Source organism: Protopterus annectens, chromosome 1.part1, assembly GCF_019279795.1.
Source record: "Protopterus annectens isolate FY-2018-M chromosome 1.part1, PAN1.0, whole genome shotgun sequence".
Classification (NCBI taxonomy): Eukaryota; Metazoa; Chordata; order Ceratodontiformes; family Protopteridae; genus Protopterus; species Protopterus annectens.
Genome location: NC_056726.1, coordinates 823,364,912 through 823,387,674, shown reverse-complemented (window position 1 = coordinate 823,387,674; position 22,763 = coordinate 823,364,912). Strand labels below are relative to the sequence as shown.

At 37.5% G+C, this 22,763-nt stretch overlaps 1 protein-coding gene across 1 annotated transcript in view; it reads left to right on the top strand.

Moving 5' to 3' along the window:
- The window catches only part of CA9 (carbonic anhydrase 9), a 733,318-nt gene that overhangs the window by 687,777 nt on the left and 22,778 nt on the right, over positions 1-22,763 (top strand). The window contains exon 10 of the mRNA XM_044087344.1: positions 6,537-6,630. Within this exon, the coding sequence (XP_043943279.1) occupies positions 6,537-6,630 (94 nt within the window). The remainder of the gene's footprint in view (positions 1-6,536; positions 6,631-22,763) is intronic.

Below are 22,763 nucleotides of genomic sequence, written 5' to 3'. Positions count from 1 at the left end.
TGGATTAGTGATTTTTTTGTTTTTAATGTCATTCAAATGTTCATATATTCTTCTCCTAATTTTTCTCTCTGTTTTCCCTATATAAAAACTAGAGCAAATCTCACATATAGCAATATATATATCACACCAAAAGAATCACAATTACTAAAAGTTTTACCAATAATTTCCCTTCCTCTAGATTCTATATAAACCTGATTGGTGTTTGCCATCAAAGGGCATTGGGAACACATTTTACAAGAAAAGGTCCCAGAAACCTTATTTTTAAAACAAAAAAAAATCACTAATGCACTATAGAAGCATACCATTTCCTGTCTACTAGCCAAATATAAGTTTTTTGTTATTGAGGAAGTACAGCAGGATGAGAGGGGGGGTCCTTGGGAAACCAGAATTGAATATAGAGAATTGTATTGGCAAATAGTTATGGAAGCAAATAGATTCCCAGGGCTCAATGATTATATTTCACTTGCCCCAGTCCTCAAATTGAGGGCTGCTAGATTATAATAATGGGAGACAATAGGCTGAGCTGATTGCATACAGATTTTCAAGTATTCAATTTTTTAGCATTTTTAATATTTATGATATATTAATTATTTATATACAATTGATAACATGAACTCATTATTTATTATTTATGTCCATGTATTTATAACAAATGGGCTATGTATTATAGCTATTTTTATCAATTTATATTTATATTTTTTATATAAATTTATACATATATGTTTTTATATTGTCATTCAAGATTGATTTTGTCTATGCTTTTACCATAAACATATATATTTATATAAATACATTTTAGACATGAGTGAATGTTTTGATGGGACTTGTCATTTTGGTGAAAGACCACTAGAGGGGAGTGTTAATCAGAGATATAGCAGCATTTTGATATATATATATAATTGAGTGTTGAATTATGAACATAATAAATTTGATGGGAAGTTTTAATTATGCATACTACGATTTCTGATAACGTAATATCATTTTTGTTTATCATCCACCAAATTATATAAATGAATTAGATGTTTCATTCAGCATAAAGTGTTTGTCTTTAATATTTATGTTTAATTATTCATGATCTCGGATCCTGATTGGAACATTTGAAATAGCCTGTACCTATAAATAATGTTAATTAATTAATAGATTGGTTTTATTGATGTCTGATGAAGTCTGAGTTTTAGACGAAAAATGCGTTGTTTCAATAAGCATTTTACGTTGAATGTATTCTGGATAGTTTTCGCATACAATAAAGTTTGGATTTAATCTGTGGCTGACCGGTGTCGAGCATCTCCTTTCAACAGTGCTTTCATTGTTTCTTGTTTTTTTAAACCCAGTAAAAACAAGAGTTTTGTATGTAAACGAAGATGAAGGTTTAGGGTTAATTAACCCAGTGGCATACACTACTTATTAAATTTGTACAAATTGTTAAAGTGGATAAATCAAAAAGATGAGAGATTAGTAGTAAAACTGTATAGATAAAAGTATGATACATTTTGGGGTATGGTAAAATGAATAAAAGAGAAAAAGAGTGTATAAATGAAAAAAAAAATAAAATGTTACCAACAAAATAATATTTGTGTGGAAAATAAAAATTGATGATATAGAAAAAGTTAGGAAAAGATGATATAAGAATGTGTTCATAAAAAAATGACTACGTAAAACCACGGGAAAATCTAACAGATGAAAAAGTTAAAGCTATAAAAATAAGAAGCAAATAGTGTAATCAGAGAGTAGAATGTCAAGATTTTTTAAGGAGACCGGTAATAGATAAATTGCCAGTAAAAGGAAAAGGGCCATACAAAAAGAAAAGTGATAGATTATGCTTTCATTGCCAAGAAGAAGAAAGTACTGAACATGTGTTTTTGAAATGTAAAGGAGTAAAAAAAAGTTATGAAGAAAACTATGTAAAGAAGATTTTTTTGAAGATATAAAAGAAGTAGGTAAAAATAAACACAGATATGATTAAATATGGATATTATAAGAAAAGAAGTAAAGAATATGTTAAAAGTATAGATAAAAAGCTATTTTATGTTATCTGCAGTATATGGAATGAAAGCATAAATGAAATTATGCTATCCAAGATAGCCGAACTTTTTGGTTCAATCCTAAGCTCCATGGAAAAGCCTCCTAGCACCGGCGACCTGGAAAGTTAGTGCAGGGCTTGCGTCCACATCTGATGAAGTAAACCAAATGAAAACGTATAGGCTGAGATTTCAGAAACATTAATATGTATTGAGATGTCTATGTGCTGTGGTTTCGTGCAATAAATGGTTTTAAAAGTGCTTGTTTCCTGCTTCCTTGGGCACCTTGGACTTTTGTTTCGAGTGACTGATGGTGCTTTTAACGTAATTTTTGAGGATAAATGAAATTATGTTTAATAGTAAATTGATTTTAGCAACAATATTATGTAAATTCAGATGGTGGTTATGTAAAAATGACTGGGGGTCTAATAGGATGACAATTTAGCATGATTGTAAAGAAAATTACAAATATGTATAAACATATTTGTATATTTATATATTTGTAAATATGTAAATATTTTGTAAATAAGAGTTATTTTTTATATAAAGGATGCCTACTCTTTTCAATAGGTGTCATCTATTTTTTTACATTCACCTGAGCTACTACCAATTGAAGCAGATAGGACTTTTGTTTAGTATCACAATTGAAGGACAATTTTTAACCACTACATGCTTTATACATGCACCTCTTAGGGAATAATGAACTATGCCTCATTACAAGTCCTTCTGCCATATCTGGGTACAGGAAATGTCATTTCAGTCAAGGTTTTAATGTTGCTAAATGAAGCAGTGAGTATTCTTCCTCATTGGTTCAGGCTGCCTCAGGACAGTACAATATGTATATTCTTGATACAGTATTAGTGTGTGCATGTGCATATTTGTAGGGGAGTTGTAGTGCATTGTACTACTGCACTGTATGTATCTGATGTTAATAAACTGAAATATATTATGACATTTCTGTATTTATTCATTAATTTGATTACTATCAGACCTGTGAGGCATAACTGGAGGGCACATCTGGTGTGTGTGTGTGTGTGTGTGTGTGTGTGTGTGTGTGTGTGTGTGTGTGTGTGTGTGTGTGTGTGTGTGTGTGTGTGTGTGTGTGTGTGTGTGTGTAGGTTGTACTGCATGCTTCTGATACCAATGAATTGAATACATTACTCTGGTCTTTACTTTTCTATTTATTTTTAAAGGTGACCACTCAGACCTTTGACATATACAGAATCAGAAAAATGGATGTAATTGGTGAACATATCATGGAGAGACAGTAGTGCACATGTTTGGGGGGGGGGGGGTTGCAGTGGCTTGCACCATTGTTTTGTTTGCTTCTGATACTAATGAGCTGAAACACATTCCTGCAGCCTTTACTTTTGTATTTATTCATTCATTTGATTGCAGTCAGACTTATTATGTGTAAACAGTCGATAAAGTGGCTGTATTTGCTGGACACAGAAACAATGTGTTGATGAAAGTGACTGTCCCATCTATCATGTCAAACAGTTACTGGTCTAATGTGGCAGAGCTGATATGTGTTTGAATAAAACAAATTGACACATTACTGTGACTGTTGTTTATTTTTAATAATTTGATTGCAGTCGACCATCTGAGCTGTATACAGTCAATACATTTCTGTAATGTGTAAGTACGCAGACAGTCTGTGGATGAAAGTGACTAACTCCAGCTGTCATTTTTTAGCATTCATTGATCTGGTTTGGCACAACTAGTATGTGTTTGAGTAAAAACAGCTGAAATACATTACTATGATTATTTTTATTAGTAGTAGTAGTAGTAGTAGTAGCAGCATTTGATCACAGTGATAGGTATCCACAAATTTACTCCAGGATTGGCTAGTATGATTCCCTTGGAGAAAGAGGTGTGGTCTGAGGGAGAGTACTTGGAAGGCATGCATAGTAATAAGACTCAGTGGCCTTGGAACATCTATGAATCAGACATCTGAGGTGAATATAGTCAATAAACTGGTTATAATGATGGGTACTAAGGCAACTTGTGTGCGAAAGTGACTGACCCCGCCTGTTCTTTGTTCACAGTTAAACACTCATTCACTTCATTCCAGTTAGCCTCACCCATTCCATTTTTTCTGTCATACCCTTTCTTTGAAATCAGCAGCCCCCACTGGGTCTCTGTAATATATTTGGGAGATAGACTTGTATGCAAAAATTATGTTTTATACTATGATTAATCACTGTTCTTTGTTAGCTTTTGGATATGGTTGAAGATACTACAACCCAATCTGCATTGTAGATAAAAGCAAAATACATATCAAGAGCATTTACTAAACTGGATATTATGCTTACTTCAGTAAGGCATCTTTTTATTCAAGTATAATTTAAGTATATGATTGGACCTATGATGGAAAAAAATGGAAAAAATGACACATTAATAAAAATGTTTTATCAGTAGGCTTACAAAATCTAGATAAAAACTTTTCTTTTTTTCCTTAGAATAGCACAGATTCTAATTATTACTTTATTAAATTTGTTTATAGATCTTGAAGTAGATTTTTCATTTTCTAGAAAGAATAATTGAAGACAGTTGAAAAAACTTGCCCAGCTGGGAATTAACCCATACATTACTAGTAGGGTAGCCAACTGGCTCACTGACAGAATGCATACTGTCAACTTGGGGATTCCACCTCTACCAGTAGACCAGTTATCAGTGGTGTACCACAAGGATCTGTGCTCAGCCTCTGCTATTTGTAAACTATTTCCTGGAAGTCCATGTGAAAGTAGATGGCCTGTGGCTTACCATGTTCACTGATGATTGCAAACTGGGGGCAATCACTAAGTCCCCAAACAATGTCAACATATTAGAAAAAGGGGCTGACACAGACAAGTGATTGGTGCCAATGCCACAGAGTAAAACTAAATGCAAAAAAGTGCATTATTATCCCCTTTGGCAAAGAGGAAGTCCTTGCAAATTACAATATTGACAGCAGCCCCCTAAGCTCAACCCCAGGGAACACAGGTTGATAGCAATTTAAACTTCAATCACTATGTGTCCACAGTGGTAAAGAAAGCCTTCTATGCTGCACATCTCATAAGTAAGAGCATCACATTCAAGATTAAGGATGTTATAACTCATGTGTACTCAGCCCTCATCAGACCACTAATTTAGTACAATGCTCCCTTTTGCATATACCTTATCAGACACTTGCAGCAGCTGGAGAGACCACAAAGGTTTCTCACCAGGAAAATTCAGGGCTTCCAAAACATAACCTAACTGAAAGCCCAGTTACTGTATTCTGTATTGTACAGGCTGCTGAGAGGTGATGTGTGCTTGGCTTACAGAGCAGTCTCTGACCCTGGCCTAATGGAAATGCTGCACATCCACAAATCAAATGAGACAAGAGTCATTCATGCCAGGGATCTCAACCTAGCCTGTGACATTAACAGAACATACTGGACAGACATATATATCTCCCAAAAACTGACACTCCTCTGGAATAAACTCCCAATTCACATGAAGCAGAGCTCTTCAATAACCCTATTCAAGCGCAACCTAGACAATTGGATGGGAGACCATAAATTCACCCCAGGGTTGGCACCTATGTCCCTCATGGACAGGGGCAGTTGGTGCTAATCATAGACTTGCTCTGCAAATAATGACCATCTAACCAAGGTCAATTAGGGAACACGGATATAACATGGCCAGGCTTGTAAAGGCCCTAGGGCCATTAGCCTAGTAACCTCCTATGAACCTATAAGAAACATCACTAGATAAACCACCCTATTTCCACTATTTACCTTGCTGTGCATATATATTTTCTCAGGTGCCTTGAGATTTGATTAATGTAGTACTCCTTACCTAGGGTTGCATGTAGGTGATGTGTGTAGACCTAATCTAGTGTAGCCCATATTAGCACTGAACACCAGTTTCTGTAATTACTTTTTCACACGTTTAGGATGACATAACAGGTTTTCCATTGTCGATATGTTGTCCTACATAATTTCAGTACCAGTTACCTAAAAGTCCAGATTAAAAGCAACTGCTCTGTTGAGACCTATTTCTCAAACAGTAAGACTTTTTTATTATTGATTAGTTTCACTGTCTTTTCATGTGTAGCTTTTTTTTCTTATGGAGTTTATTACCCTACATATTAGAAGAGTGCCCCACTATTCTAGTAATCAGAACATTTCTAAAAACAGTTTATGCAATCAGGCCTTTTGTCCGTCCTACTTGATTATTTATTAATTGTTATGTTCATAATATGTCATTTGTATAACTCTGTTATTACAACATATGTATGGTGCAAAGAAAATGAGACACTGAAAGCATCATTTGAAGCATATGTACAACACTTGTCATGTAGTGCCTTTCAAATAGGCAGAATATAGTGCCTTTTTGTATGTACTCATACAATTACGAACAGGTGTTTAATTAAGCCAAACATAATACTACAGTACAATAATCAGTCTTAAAATTATTTAAATTGTTGTCTTAGATAACTTTTAAGCACATTATGCTAAATTAATGCTATTTCATCCATTTTTATTAAAGGGGACATCTTAGCAATTGTGTTTGGAGTTCTTTTTGCCATTACACTGACAGCATTTATAATCTATGTGCTGCATCATCGAAAGAAGAACACAAGGTTAGTTTTATCATTCTTTCAAATGTGCATTTTATTTTATTTAAAAGAACTGAATGGAAAACAATATCAGTAGTTGCAGTGTAGCATGGGTAAAGGTTAAGATTGCTATACTGATAACAAATTGTGAAGTAAATGTGTAAAGAGTGTTACGTTTATACAGCAGCCCAAGTAATTACCAAATCTGTTATTAGAATCAGGATAGAACATCTCTGACTGAGCAGCTTTGCTTTCTACAGGTCTAAAGCCTTCTTTTGTCCTGTACATCAAAGGTCTGCATTTAAAGTATTCAAGCGTGCAAATGCCTTAGTTCCTGACTGCTCAAATGTAAGCAGTAAAATGATCAAGCCAGTATATGTTTACCATGGTGGTAAAATGAGAACTAATACATTTTATTGTTCAAACTTTACAGGGGTTTTGAAGGTCGGTTAACAAATCTTATAGAAATACACCAAGTAGTAGTACTGTGATCATAGCACTAATGTTCCAAAATCCCCAAAACATTCCAAATAATCATCAGGCTACAGCATTCTGCACTGTCTACAGGCCTTATTACAGAATTATCCACTATCAATATGCCTTGTTACAACATTCTGCACTGTCTATAGGTCTTGGTACATCATTCTGAACAATCGATAGGCTTTGGTACAGCATTCTGCACTGTCTACAGGCCTTATTACAGAATTATCCACTATCAATATGCCTTGTTACAACATTCTGCACTGTCTATAGGTCTTGGTACAGCATTCTGAACAATCGATAGGCCTTGGTACAGCATTCTGCACTGTCTACAGGCCTTATTACAGAATTATCCACTATCAGTGTGCATTGTTACAACATTCTGCACTGTCTATAGGTCTTGGTACAGCATTCTGAACAATCGATAGGCTTTGTTAAAGCATTCTGCACTGTCTACAGGCCTTATTACAGAATTATCCACTATCAGTATGCCTTGTTACAACATTCTGCACTGTCTATAGGTCTTGGTACAGCATTCTGAACAATCGATAGGCCTTGGTACAGCATTCTGCACTGTCTACAGGCCTTATTACAGAATTATCCACTATCAGTATGCCTTGTTACAACATTCTGCACTGTCTATAGGTCTTGGTACAGCATTCTGAACAATCGATAGGCTTTGGTACAGCATTCTGCACTGTCTACAGGCCTTATTACAGAATTATCCACTATCAATATGCCTTGTTACAACATTCTGCACTGTCTATAGGTCTTGGTACAGCATTCTGAACAATCGATAGGCTTTGGTACAGCATTCTGCACTGTCCCTTATTACAGAATTATCCACTATCGGTGTGCCTTGTTACAACATTCTGCACTGTCTATAGGTCTTGGTACAGCATTCTGAACAATCGATAGGCTTTGGTACAGCATTCTGCACTGTCTACAGGCCTTATTACAGAATTATCCACTATCAATATGCCTTGTTACAACATTCTGCACTGTCTATAGGTCTTGGTACAGCATTCTGAACAATCGATAGGCTTTGGTACAGCATTCTGCACTGTCTACAGGCCTTATTACAGAATTATCCACTATCAGTATGCCTTGTTACAACATTCTGCACTGTCTATAGGTCTTGGTACAGCATTCTGAACAATCGATAGGCCTTGGTACAGCATTCTGCACTGTCTACAGGCCTTATTACAGAATTATCCACTATCGGTGTGCCTTGTTACAACATTCTGCACTGTCTATAGGTCTTGGTACAGCATTCTGAACAATCGATAGGCTTTGGTACAGCATTCTGCACTGTCTACAGGCCTTATTACAGAATTATCCACTATCAGTATGCCTTGTTACAACATTCTGCACTGTCTATAGGTCATGGTACAGCATTCTGAACAATCGATAGGCTTTGGTACTGCATTCTGCACTGTCTACAGGCCTTATTACAGAATTATCCACTATCAGTATGCCTTGTTACAACATTCTGCACTGTCTGTAGGTCTTGGTACAGCATTCTGAACAATCAATAGGCTTTGGTACAGCATTCTGCACTGTCTACAGGCCTTATTACAGAATTATCCACTATCGGTGTGCCTTGTTACAACATTCTGCACTGTCTGTAGGTCTTGGTACAGCATTCTGAACAATCGATAGGCCTTGGTACAGCATTCTGCACTGTCTACAGGCCTTATTACAGAATTATCCACTATCGGTGTGCCTTGTTACAACATTCTGCACTGTCTATAGGTCTTGGTACAGCATTCTGAACAATTGATAGGCTTTGGTACAGCATTCTGCACTGTCTACAGGCCTTATTACAGAATTATCCACTATCAGTATGCCTTGTTACAACATTCTGCACTGTCTATAGGTCTTGGTACAGCATTCTGAACAATCGATAGGCCTTGGTACAGCATTTTGCACTGCATATAGGCCTTTGTACAGCATTCTACACTGTCTATAGGTGTCATTGCAAAAGTGGTGAAGACTAAAAGAAATGTGAATTACCAGCAAACATGGCTGTACAAAACACTCTGATGTACAGTAGAGGGTTGATTATCAGATCTTTGATTATCTTGATTATCAGATCTTTGATTATCTGAAATGTCAGTTATCAGAACCAGCCTTTCAAAGTTTTCAGGTAGAAAAAAATCATAAAGTCTGAATATGTAAACATTATACCTATTCGCTTGAGCATGTTTTTTGAGCTTGTAGCCAGCTTGTATGTAAAAAATATTCTTTATTGTCCACTGGAATCACTGAATGGTTGAAAAGTGTATTCTTGAATGCAGAAAAGGCAAGATTTTAGAAGTTTTTTATCCGGTTCAAGTATAATTAGCTAGGTTTAGCAGAGACCCTTGGATTCTCCCCTGCTACTTCAGATTCCAATTGAAGGTCTCCCCCCCCCCCACCAAGTGATTGCTCAGGTACAACACACCAAAGGTTTTAAAAACCCCGGATGCCATATTTGCTCTAGTTGCAGCTGAACGCCCTCCAGGTGTAGCATCTCTAGTAAGTGATAGTATTATTTTTCTTTTTTTCAGTGTTGTATTCCACACTGTAAACTCACTGTCCCTGCACAGAGTAGTACAGTAATTTCTCTCTAAGGTAGCATTCCAGTTATTTTTTATTTTTGCTGGTATAGTTTATATTTGGATATTAGACCCTTATGTTTTTGTTTTTGCTTGCTCCCAATTTCAGTAAACCTGATTCAGAGTTCCTCTAAATGATAGGGCTAAGGTAGAAATATTCTTTCTTTTTAAGTGCTGAATGATATGTATAGTAAACTGGTGAAACTGTTACATTGTTGCAATATTGTCTGGTAATAGTATATTCCACCTAGTTGCACTGCTGCTACTGTATATTCTGTTCCTGTAAGTTATACATACAATGTAAAGTTGTTGTTTGTCTTTTGGCTTTTCCCAGTAAGGGGTCGCCACAGTGGAACTCCGGTCCACAAATGATTGGCAGTAGATTTTTATGAAATGCCAAGGTGCCAGCTCAATGCCCAACCTTCAACAAAGGCACACCCATTTATGCACGCATGTCTTTTGAACGCTACCCAACCATGGGGGGGACATGCAGATTCCACACAGAAGGCACTCCCAAGCCCAGCTGAGAATCAAACAGGTGAACCTCTTGCTGTGAGGTAACAATGCTACCGCTGTACCACCGTGGCTGTACATGCATTGTAAAGTGCAAAATGATATTTATGGCAAACTGGTGAAACTGCTACATAGTTGCAATATTATCTGGTAATAGGATATTCTAACTAGTTATACTGACTGCTGCTGAATAAGACTGGTTGAAGAGTCTGAATGTATTTCTCTTGATTACGTCTAACAGGCTATGTTCACTTGCTATGCATTCTATACACTATTTATGATGGTTGTGCTTATTTTGATGTCCTTATTTTATTGCTTTTAGTCTTACATTGTTTCCTTTTCTCTTCTTTGCAACTTTGAGCCATTGAAGACCTGATCGCTTTGCCCCCCCCCCCAACTTGTGTGAGCAAGGAATTCCCTCACTCCAGCTAAGAGCAAAGAAAACTCTAACCAGCAGTCATTAAAAAATAGACTGCAGCCCCTGGTTTAACTCCAGGAACCTTGTTGTTGCCGCTTGTGTAGTGTAGGTGCCAGCTTTTGTAACTACTGTTATGCCTTGTTAAAATCTGTTACCATCAGCTAGAGTGCATACCCCAGGGGCAACAGCTGCAAGCCTTCTTACTCTTAGCCCACTCCCACCCCTTTCATCCATTTCACTGTTGATAATTTGTTATATGTGAAGGTATTTAGCCCCTCTCAATATTCATAGCCTTCAGTCCCTCCTCCTCAATACTTGTTCTTCACTAAACACCAAACAGAGGTGCAAAGTCTCCAGCTGCTTTTATCTTTAGCTACATTGTGTGCAGCAAACAATGAGCAAAGGGGAATACAAATATAAAAGTGAATAAAATCTGACATTGCAGACTAGTAAGCAGCACACAACTTCCACCTGTGGTAGTTTCCAGTCCTTGAGCAAGGGTGCGTGTATGTTTACCTTATTTCATTGTCTGTCCTTGATAATTAGCTAGGTTTAGCAGAATCCCTTGGATTCTCCCCTGCTACTTTAAATTCCAATTGAAGGATTCCCTCCCTTCCCTCACCCCCAAGTGATTGCTCAGGTACAACACACCAAAGGTTTTAAAAACCCTGGATGCCATATTTGCTGTAATTGCAGCTGAAAGCCCTCCAGGTGTAGCATCTCTAGTAAGTCTCCCTGGACTAGCTGATAGTTTATTTTTAGATAAGTTCTATCTGGAAGGTGTAGCTGATGATAGTTTATTTTTAGCTAAGTTCTATCTGGAAGGTGTAGCTGATGATAGTTTATTTTTAGCTAAGTTCTATCTGGAAGGTGTAGCTGATGATAGTTTATTTTAGCTAAGTTCTATCTGGAATGTGTAGCTGATGATAGTTTATTTTTAGCTAAGTTATATCTGGAAGGTGTAGCTGATGATAGTTTATTTTTAGCCAAGTTCTATCTGGAAGGTGTAGCTGATGATAGTTTATGTTTAGCTAAGTTCTATCTGGAAGGTGTAGCTGATGATAATTTGTTTAGCTAAGTTCTACCTGGAAGGTGTAGCTGATAGTTTATGTTTAGCTAAGTTCTATCAGGAAGGTGTAGCTGATGATAGTTTATGTTTAGCTAAGTTCTATCTGGAAGGTGTAGCTGATAGTTTATGTTTAGCTAAGTTCTATCAGGAAGGTGTAGCTGATGATAGTTTATGTTTAGCTAAGTTCTATCTGGAAGGGGTAGCTGATATTTTATGTTTATATAAGTTATATCTGGAAGGGGTAGCTGATGATAGTTTATTTATAGCTAAGTTCTATCTGGAAGGGGTAGCTGATGATAGTTTATTTTTAGCTAAGTTCTATCTGGAAGGGGTAGCTGATGATGGTTTATTTTTAGATAAGTTCTATCTGGAAGGTGTAGCTGATGATAGTTTATTTTTAGCTAAATTCTATCTGGAAGGTGTAGCTGATGATAGTTTATTTTTAGCTAAGTTCTATCTGGAATGTGTAGCTGATGATAGTTTATTTTTAGCTAAGTTATATCTGGAAGGTGTAGCTGATGATAGTTTATTTTTAGCCAAGTTCTATCTGGAAGGTGTAGCTGATGATAGTTTATGTTTAGCTAAGTTATATCTGGAAGGTGTAGCTGATGATAATTTGTTTAGCTAAGTTCTACCTGGAAGGTGTAGCTGATAGTTTATGTTTAGCTAAGTTCTATCAGGAAGGTGTAGCTGATGATAGTTTATGTTTAGCTAAGTTCTATCTGGAAGGTGTAGCTGATAGTTTATGTTTAGCTAAGTTCTATCTGGAAGGGGTAGCTGATATTTTATGTTTATATAAGTTATATCTGGAAGGGGTAGCTGATGATAGTTTATTTATAGCTAAGTTCTATCTGGAAGGGGTAGCTGATGATAGTTTATTTTTAGCTAAGTTCTATCTGGAAGGGGTAGCTGATGATGGTTTATTTTTAGATAAGTTCTATCTGGAAGGGGTAGCTGATGATAGTTTATTTTTAGCTAAATTCTATCTGGAAGGTGTAGCTGATGATAGTTTATTTTTAGCTAAGTTCTATCTGGAATGTGTAGCTGATGATAGTTTATTTTTAGCTAAGTTATATCTGGAAGGTGTAGCTGATGATAGTTTATTTTTAGCCAAGTTCTATCTGGAAGGTGTAGCTGATGATAGTTTATGTTTAGCTAAGTTCTATCTGGAAGGTGTAGCTGATGATAATTTGTTTAGCTAAGTTCTACCTGGAAGGTGTAGCTGATGATAGTTTATTTATTTATTTATTTATTTTATTTTACATTTGTTAACCGGGCTGGTCTAACTGGATACATATCCGTTTTCAGTAGAGGCCCGAGGAGAAAAGCTCCAATACACAATAGAAGTACATATTTAAATTGCAAGATTCAAAGTATTGTTACAACAAGAGAATACAGCTTACATATGAAGGAATGAAAATTTACATAGATGTTATATAAGACTAAAGGACAGACAGGAAATTATACACAGAACATTGATTTCGTTAAAGATACTCAGAAATAGACTGAAATCAGAGATTTTCCTTAATACTAAAAGGAAAGAGAAATTTTATAGATCTGCAATTAGGGAAATGGGCTAGGAAGTGGACCTAGAAGTAAAGAGATATGTAGTTAGTCAGGTTTTCGACATGGGCATGTCCGTTGTGTGGAGAGATATTCTTTAAGGTTAGCTTTGTAATGATAGCGCGAAGAAGTAAGTCTAACTTTGTTTGGCAGGGAGTTCCACTACTTGCCATTGCAATTTGCATAAAGGGCATCCCCACCTGAGTTTTGCTTTAATGGTTAGGATCTGGATGCTGTCTGATGACCGGAGACTATTGAGGTTAGTATATGGAGTTAGAATTTTGCACAGTGAGGGAGTTCTATCAGGATGGTTGATAATTTTATAAGCTTCGTGAGTTGGCTAAGTTTGAGGAGATTTGGCAGTTCCAACCAGCCAAGTCTTCGCAGATTAAGGCAATGATGGGTTCGATAAGGGGAACCTGTAATAAATCTGGCAATGTGGTTATAGGCAAGAGAGCATGTTAAGTTCACGTTTATTGAGAAAAGAGAGGATCGGGGAAGCATAGAGGAGGGAAGAGGAGATGGAGTGAGCAATAGTTAATTTGGTAGTGGGAGTTAGGAAGTTTTAATTCTGTACATAGATCCTAGTTTTTGTTAACAGACTTTACTGTTTGGGTAATGTGTATGTCAAATTTGAGCTTATGATCAATAGTGACACCTAGCAGTTTGGTACTGGTGACAGGGGTTATGAGGGTCCCATTAGTGGATTTAATATGAAAGGTTGTGCTGTTAGTGTTTGGGAGTTCTTTACCTAGAGGTGAGAAGACGTTGGGGAAGAAAAGTAATAGTTTGGTTTTAGATGGGTTAAGTAGAAGTTTTAAGTCAGTGAACCATTTTGAACTAGTGCAAAACAATGTTGTGTGGTCATTTGGAGATTCGAGAGAGACGTGGAGCAGATTAAGGTGGAGTCGTCATTGTATACAGGTGGATTTAGGGATGATTGATTGAAGGTCATTTATGAAGATGGAAAACAGAAGTGGGCCCAGTATTGAGCCCTGAGGAATGCCTATGGTATTCGGGAGCAGTCCCGATATTCTGTTTTGCCATAGGACAGCTTGTTGCCTACCAGTGAGGTAGGAATTGAACCAGTTTAGTGCTGGAGTGTCCAGACGTAGCGTTTCAAGGATGTTGAGAAGGAATTGATGATTGACCATATCAAATGCTTTTGATAGGTCCAGAAAGAGGGCAGATGATATGAGTTTGTTATTGCGATTGTTGTTGATTGAGTCAATAAAGGAAAGGAGGGCAGTAGTTGTACTATGGTGCAGATGAAAACCATGCTGGGCATTGGACAAGAGATTATTAGAGGTCAGATAGTGAAGAAGTTGTTTGTGGATGCATCTTTCCATGATTTTCGCTATGGGGACAGGATGGCTATTGGTCTATAATTTGACATTTCCAGGAGGTACCTCCTTTGTGAAGTGGAATGATATAGGAAGTCTTCAGATTGAGGGAATGTTCATCTCAGTTATAGATCTGTTTATTAGGATTGATATGGGGTAGGCTATTTCATCAGATGCAATTTGTAAGAATTCCATGGGAAGGTGGTCAGCCGCTAGGTAGTTGGTTTGAGTTTTTAGGAGGGAGTACATAGGAGGAAGAGACTGGCTTTAAATTAAAGGGGTAGGGTTGTCACGTCAGTTTAGCAGCAGGTGGGGAAGTGGAGGTAAGGTGACTGGCTAAGGTTTGGATAGTCTCAGTGAAGAAGGAGTTAAAGGTGTTGGCTACTTCTTCTTGGCCTTCTCTAAGAGTTTCTCAGGGGTTGGGGTGGAAGTTTTGCCTGGGTGCAGAAGGTTGTTAAAACCTGCCCAGAATTTCTTTGGGTTGTTCTGGTGTTTTGCTGGAGGCTGCAGAAGTATTGTTTTTGTCTTGGGTTATGGCAGTTTTCGTGGCATTTCTTAGTTGTTGAAATTTACAACGGTCTTGGGGGTTTTGTGGCTCTCCATTTTCCCAGGCTTGGTCGAAGTTTGATTTTGGATTTAGTATCAGTAGTGAGCCAAGGTGCTATGCGAGTTTTGGTTCTAATTTGTCTATGTGGAGCATGTGAGTCAAGTATCTTAAGGAACGTGTCATTGAAGTGGGACACACTCTCTAATGGAAGAGTCTTTAATATGGTCCAGTTGCAGAATTTCAGGTCAGCAAGAAATAATTGAGGGACAATTTTTTTGTTTCTGATTAATCTATATAGGGTGTTAGAAGTTGGGCATTTATGTTTAATGATATAAGTTATTAGGTGATCGCTGAGGTCACAGGGAAGGTGCCAGTGGTGTAGTTATTAGAGTCTCTATTAGTAAGGATCCAGTCAATTATACTTTCTTTTGAAGTGAGTTGCCTATTCTGGTTGGGGATAGGATATTTTGGGAGAAACCATATAGGTTAATAGGTTGTGGAGTTATATGGGTAGAATAGAGAGACCAGTCAATGTTGACGTCTCCAAGAACTATGGTTTCTTGTGGGTAGTTGATGGCTAGCCAGCTCAGGGATTGCTCCAGGTTTTCTGTGTTCTTCCTGGCGGGATATAGGTTACAATAAGGTTGATGCGTTTTTGAGTGTTTAGGCAGATCTGTAGGGCTATAATTTCTAGGTTTGAGATCATAGGAGGTTGTACTTGGTTCTTAAGGATGTTTAGTTTATTTTTAAACATAATAGCTATTCCTCCACCTTTTTCTTTGTGCGATCAGCCCTGAGAATATTGTACCGGGTGGGAGGATCTCTTCATTCTTAGTAGAGGTTTTAGCCATGTTTCGTTAGACACATGATGTCAGGGAATGACTAGCTATGATGGCGTGAAGGTTGTGAATTTTGTTGTTAATGCTTCTTAGGTTCAGGTGTAATATTAGAAGGGAGTCAGTAGGTTTTCGGGTTAAATTATAGGTATTAGAGATTGGCATAGTGGTGGGACCTGGGTTTGGGTGAATATCTCCATCGATATTCATACAGTTTTCAAGTAAACTAAAAGTCTTTGTAGTTTAAATAGTATTTTGAGATTAGTTTTGTTATGTGGGATTTTAGGGTGTTGAAGTGTCGGGTGGACTATTTTGGGGAATATATTTTTGGCCTGGTAGATTGAGGGTGTTATATAACTGTCATGGAGATTAAATTGGGAGTTGGTGTGGCACTTAGGGAAAGGAATGCCTATAAGAGTTTGGTTTTCATATATTGTTAGGATATAGGTGGTGATGAGAAGTAAAATTATGATGGGGTAATAGTATAAATGAAATTTGCCATACTGAAGTAGGGAAGTGGGTACGAGTGGGGAAGAGACTTTGTGTTGGGTTTGTTAGAGGGTTGGGCCTTGGGGTGGGAGGAGTTATGGAGTTTGACAAGGGAGCCTTGGATTTGTTAAGTGGGAAAGTGGGAGGGACTATTTGTAGCTATAAAAGTAGGGATGCTGGGGGCGGGTGGGATAAGGGGGCAGGAAGGGGAGCGGAGCGGGGCCTACACCGCCAGGAGACTTTACAGGGTTTTATGTTTAGCTAAGTTCTATCTGGAAGGTGTAGCTGATGATAGTTTATGTTTAGCTAAGTTCTATCTGGAAGGGGTAGCTGATAGTTTATGTTTATATAAGTTCTATCTGGAAGGGGTAGCTGATGATAGTTTATTTATAGCTAAGTTCTATCTGGAAGGGGTAGCTGATGATAGTTTATTTTTACCTAAGTTCTATCTGGAAGGGGTAGCTGTTGATAGTTTATTTTTGGATAAGTTCTATCTGAAAGGGGTAGCTGATGATAGTTTATTTTTAGCTGGAAGGTGTAGCTGATGATAGCTTATGTTTAGCTAAGTTCTATCTGGAAGGTGTAGCTGATGCTAGTTTGTTTAGCTAAGTTCTATCTGGAAGGGGTAGCTGATATTTTATGTTTATATAAGTTCTATCTGGAAGGGGTAGCCGATGATAGTTTATTTTTAGCTAAGTTCTATTTGGAAGAGGTAGCTGATGATGGTTTATTTTTAGCTAAGTTCTATCTGGAAGGGGTAGCTGATGGTAGTTTATTTTTAGCAAAGTCATTTCTGGAAGGGGTAGCTGATGGTAGTTTATTTTTAGCAAAGTCATTTCTGGAAGGGGTAGCTGATGATGGTTTGTTTAGCTAAGTTCTACCTGGAAGGTGTAGCTGATAATTTATGTTTAGCTAAGTTCTATCTGGAAGGTGTAGCTGATGATAGTTTATGTATAGCTAAGTTCTATCTGGAAGGGGTAGCTGATGATAGTTTGTTTAGCTAAGTTCTACCTGGAAGGTGTAGCTGATAGTTTATGTTTATATAAGTTCTATATGGAAGGGGTAGCTGATGATAGTTTATTTATAGCTAAGTTCTATCTAGAAGGGATAGCTGATGATAGTTTATTTTTAGCTAAGTTCTATCTGGAAGGGGTAGCTGTTGATAGTTTATTTTTGGATAAGTTCTATCTGAAAGGGGTAGCTGATGGTAGTTTATTTTTAGCTGGAAGGTGTAGCTGATGATAGTTTGTTTAGCTAAGTTCTATCTGGAAGGGGTAGCTTATACTTTATGTTTAGCTAAGTTCTATCTGTAAGGTATAGCTCATAGCTTATGTTTAGCTAAGTTCTATCTGGAAGGTGTAGCTGATGATAGTTTATGTTTAGCTAAGTTCTATCTGGAAGGGGTAGCTGGTGATAGTTTATTTTTATCTAAGTTCTATTTGAAGGCATAGCTGGTGATAATTTATTTTTATCAAAGTTCTATCTGGAAGGCGTAGCTGGTGATAGTTTATTTTTAGTTAAGTTCTATCTGGAAGGGGTAGCTGGTGGCATAGCTGGTGATAGTTTACTTTTAGCTAAGTTATATCTGGAAGGCATAGCTAGTGATAATTTATTTTTTACTAAGTTCTAGCTGGAAGGCATAGCTGGTGATAGTTTATTTTTAGCTAAGTTCTAGCTGGAAGGTGTAGCTGATGATAGTTTATTTTTAGCTAAGTTATATCTGGAAATTGTAACTGATGATAGTTTATTTTTACCTAAGTTATATCTGGAAGGGGTAGCTGTTGATAGTTTATTTTTGGATAAGTTCTATCTGAAAGGGGTAGCTGATGATAGTTTATTTTTAGCTGGAAGGTGTAGCTGATGATAGCTTATGTTTAGCTAAGTTCTATCTGGAAGGTGTAGCTGATGCTAGTTTGTTTAGCTTATTTCTATCTGGAAGGGGTAGCTGATATTTTATGTTTATATAAGTTCTATCTGGAAGGGGTAGCCGATGATAGTTTATTTTTAGCTAAGTTCTATTTGGAAGAGGTAGCTGTTGATAGTTTATTTTTGGATAGGTTCTGTCGGGAAGAGGTAGTTGATGATGGTTTATTTTTAGCTAAGTTCTATCTGGAAGGGGTAGCTGATGATGGTTTATGTTTAGCTAGGTTCTATCTGGAAGGGGTAGCTGATGGTAGTTTATTTTTAGCCAAGTCATATCTATAAGGGGTAGCTGATGATAGTTTGTTTAGCTAAGTTCTACCTGGAAGGTGTAGCTGATAGTTTATGTTTATATAAGATCTATATGGAAGGGGTAGCTGATGATAGTTTATTTTTAGCTAAGTTCTATCTAGAAGGGGTAGCTGTTGATAGTTTATTTTTGGATAAGTTCTATCTGAAAGGGGTAGCTGATGGTAGTTTATGTTTAGCTAAGTTCTATCTGGAAGGGGTAGCTGATACTTTATGTTTAGCTAAGTTCTATCTGTAAGGTATAGCTCATAGCTTATGTTTAGCTAAGTTCTATCTGGAAGGTGTAGCTGATGATAGTTTATGTTTAGCTAAGTTCTATCTGGAAGGGGTAGCTGGCGATAGTTTATTTTTAGCTAAGTTCTATTTGAAGGCATAGCTGGTGATAATTTATTTTTATCAAAGTTCTATCTGGAAGGCGTAGCTGGTGATAGTTTATTTTTAGTTAAGTTCTATCTAGAAGGCATAGCTGGTGATAGTTTACTTTTAGCTAAGTTATATCTGGAAGGCATAGCTAGTGATAATTTATTTTTTGCTAAGTTCTATCTGGAAATTGTAGCTGATGATAGTTTATTTTTAGCTAAGTTCTATCTGGAAGGCGTAGCTGGTGATAGTTTATTTTAGATAAGTTCTATCTGGAAGGCATAGCTGATGATAGTTTATTTTTAGCTAAGTTCTATCTGGAAAGCGTAGCTGGTGATAGTTTATTTTTAGCTAAGTTCTATCTGGAAGGCGTAGCTGGTGGCATAGCTGGTGATAGTTTATTTTTAGCTAAGTTATATCTGGAAGGCGTAGCTAGTGATAGTTTATTTTTTGCTAAGTTCTAGCTGGAAGGCATAGCTGGTGATAGTTTATTTTTAGCTAAGTTCTATCTGGAAGGTGTAGCTGATGATAGTTTATTGTTAGCTAAGTTCTATCTGGAAGGTGTAGCTGATGATAGTTTATTTTTAGATAAGTTCTATCTGGAAGGTGTAGCCCCTCTCCACTCACTTCACTATCTTTCCACCCCCATTCTCACCCACCCCCATATCATTACCTTTATACCTATCCATACAACCACACCCCCTCACTTAATCTCTAATCCCCCATCCCTCCACTTCCTGTTCTCATACTACCTCCCTTCTTTGCTCCTCCCCACACTTACCTACTATCCGTTATCAAAGACTATTGTACCTTACTTCCACCCCTTCCTCTCATCCTCTGTTCTACATCCCATAAAGTGACATGTCTCTTACAACTCAAACTATACTTTTACCTTCCCTTTTCCTTATACTCTATTACCTCACCTCCTATCACTCACAATTGCCTACTCCCTATTTCCATCCCTCAAACACCACTCAAGTACTACACTACATCCCTATCTACAAATTTGTCCCTCCATCCTCCCCCCCCCACCACTCCCATTCCTAAAATAAAAATATCTCCTCACTCCCCTTTAAAACAAAAAACAAAGTCTACTTTCTCAAATTAAAACCCCATTACAAACCTTTACTTCTATCTGGTGACATTCATCCTAACCCAGGCCCTACAGACACTACCCTCAACAATAACCCCCCTGTATCTATACCTGCCAACCCCTCCAACCCACAAAAACCAAGTACAATTCTGCTCTATCAATGTCAGGTGCCTTGTAAATAAAGTTCAAGAACTCCATGCTTGGACAGCTAACTATACTCTTGACATAGTTACCCTAACTGAAACATGGTTAAAACCACACCATCCGGACAGTGAAATCATCCCTCCTGGCTATAATATCCTTAGATTAGATCAACCTAAAAGAAAAGGAGGAGGAGTCTCCATACTCTACTCCAATTCTCTCTCCCATATCAGTCCCACAATAGATGTACTCTCCTTCTCACCAGCTGAACTTCTACTGACTAACTTCAAACTTAACAGTTTCAACACGATAACTTTTGCAGCAATCTATATTCCCCCTGGTGATAATATTAACATACTTGAGAACATCCTATCTCACCTCTCACATACCATCCACAATGAAATAATTATACTAGGAGATGTTAATACTGATTGGCTTACAATACAAGCACCCAACACTACTTCCTGTATAAACCTGCATGGATTTGAGCACCTAATCACAACCCTAACCTACATTAATAAATCTCACCTACCTAGCTCTCTTCTTGACTGGATATTGGTCTCCCACCCTCAAAACTATCATAACTCCCAAACCCTTTCAAATACCCTCAGCGACCACTGCCCTATAACAGTTACCAGACATACTTCCCACCTTACCAAACCTAACAAATTTATTACCACCCGCTCATTTTCTCATTTCTGTCTTTATTCACCAGCTGTCCAAAATTAACTGGTCTTACCTCACCACTCTTCCTTTAGATGAAGCTGTCCACTCCTTCAACACTACATTCCTAAATATTCTTAACTCCCTTGCTCCTCTTCGCACAATTGGAATCAAATCTAATACTGCTCCCTGGCTCACTAAATCTACCAGAACCCTCATGAAAGACCGGGATAGGATTTAGAAAATGTGGACTAAAACTAGGACCCCTTATTTTCTTCAGAAATATAAATAACTCAGAAGTAAAATAAAAAAAATCATCCATTATGACAAAACAAACTTCTATGCCAATCCTCCCTCTACTCTTAAATCAGACCCAAAGAAATTCTGGAGCTCTATTAAACAGACTCTTCATCCAGGAAAGCCTTCCTCTCCTAACCCATGTCCCAATGCAACACCTGAAAACATAGCCAACACATTTAACAATCATTTTATAAACTCAATAATCTCCATAATACATCCCCCACCAGAAACAACACTAGCACTCCCACAAACTCTATACCTCTTCCAAACCTTCCTAATTCCTTCTCTCTAAAAGCAGTATCAACTAACTATGTAAAGTCATTACTCTCTAAACTTAAACCTTGCTCCCCATCTGTTTACAAGCTACCCTCTTACTTCCTGCAGATTGCCTCTGAACCTCTTGCCTATCCTGTATCCATCTTAATCAACCAATTGCCTCTGAACCTCTTGCCTATCCTGTATCCATCGTAATCAGCCAATCCATTTCTGAATCCTATGCCCCCACTGTGGGGAAGAATTTCTTTACTATACCCATTCACAAAGGGGGCAAGTCCTCAGACATATCCAACTTTAAACCAATTGCCATACTCTCTCCACTCTCGAAAATCCTAGAGAAATGCATTCACAAGCAAGTAATGCATTACCTTCACCAGGAAAACCTTCTCACACCCACACAGCATGGTTTCCGTCCCAAGCATAGTACAACTACTGCACTCATATCATTCATCAACATAGTCTCCCTAGCTTGTGATAACAATAAACTTATCTCATGCCTATTCCTTGACCTTTCTAAAGCCTTTGACACTGTCTCTCACCCACTCCTCCTAGATAAGCTCACTAACTTACACTTCTCTCCCCCTACTATCTCCTGGTTCTCCAGCTATCTCTCAACCCTGCCAGCAGTCAGTTAAATTGTTCTCTGCACTATCCTCCCCTCTCACTGTACAAATGGGAGTCCCCCAAGGGTCCATACTTGGACCACTACTCTAATATTTTCACCAACTTGCTCTACTCCTCTTGTCCCCAGTCATCTCTTGTGCAATATGCTGATGACTCAACTGTTATAACCATTGCTGACAACCCAACTGACCTCCACTCAACTACCCAGGCATCCTTCCACACCATTGAGACTTGGCTTAGTGATAACAAACTAATACTTAATCCAAAAAAAACTAAGCTCCTACTCTTCCTCCCTAAAAACATCACCACACTCAGAAGTACATTTACCATCTTATCCTGCACTATCATCTCAGCTGAATCTAGTACTAAATTGCTAGGTGTTACAATAGATGATTAGATGAAGATAGAAGATAGATGAATCTAAAACGACTAGACTGGTTAGAATTTCACAATCAGCTTAAATTTCTACAGCTCCCCATAGTTCACAAGGCCCTGTATAAACCCACCCACACCCCGATACTCTCTACCTTCATTACTCCTTATAATAATAATAAAAAGAACCTATGCTCCTCAGATAAACTACTTATTAATACTTCAAGATCAATTCACTCAG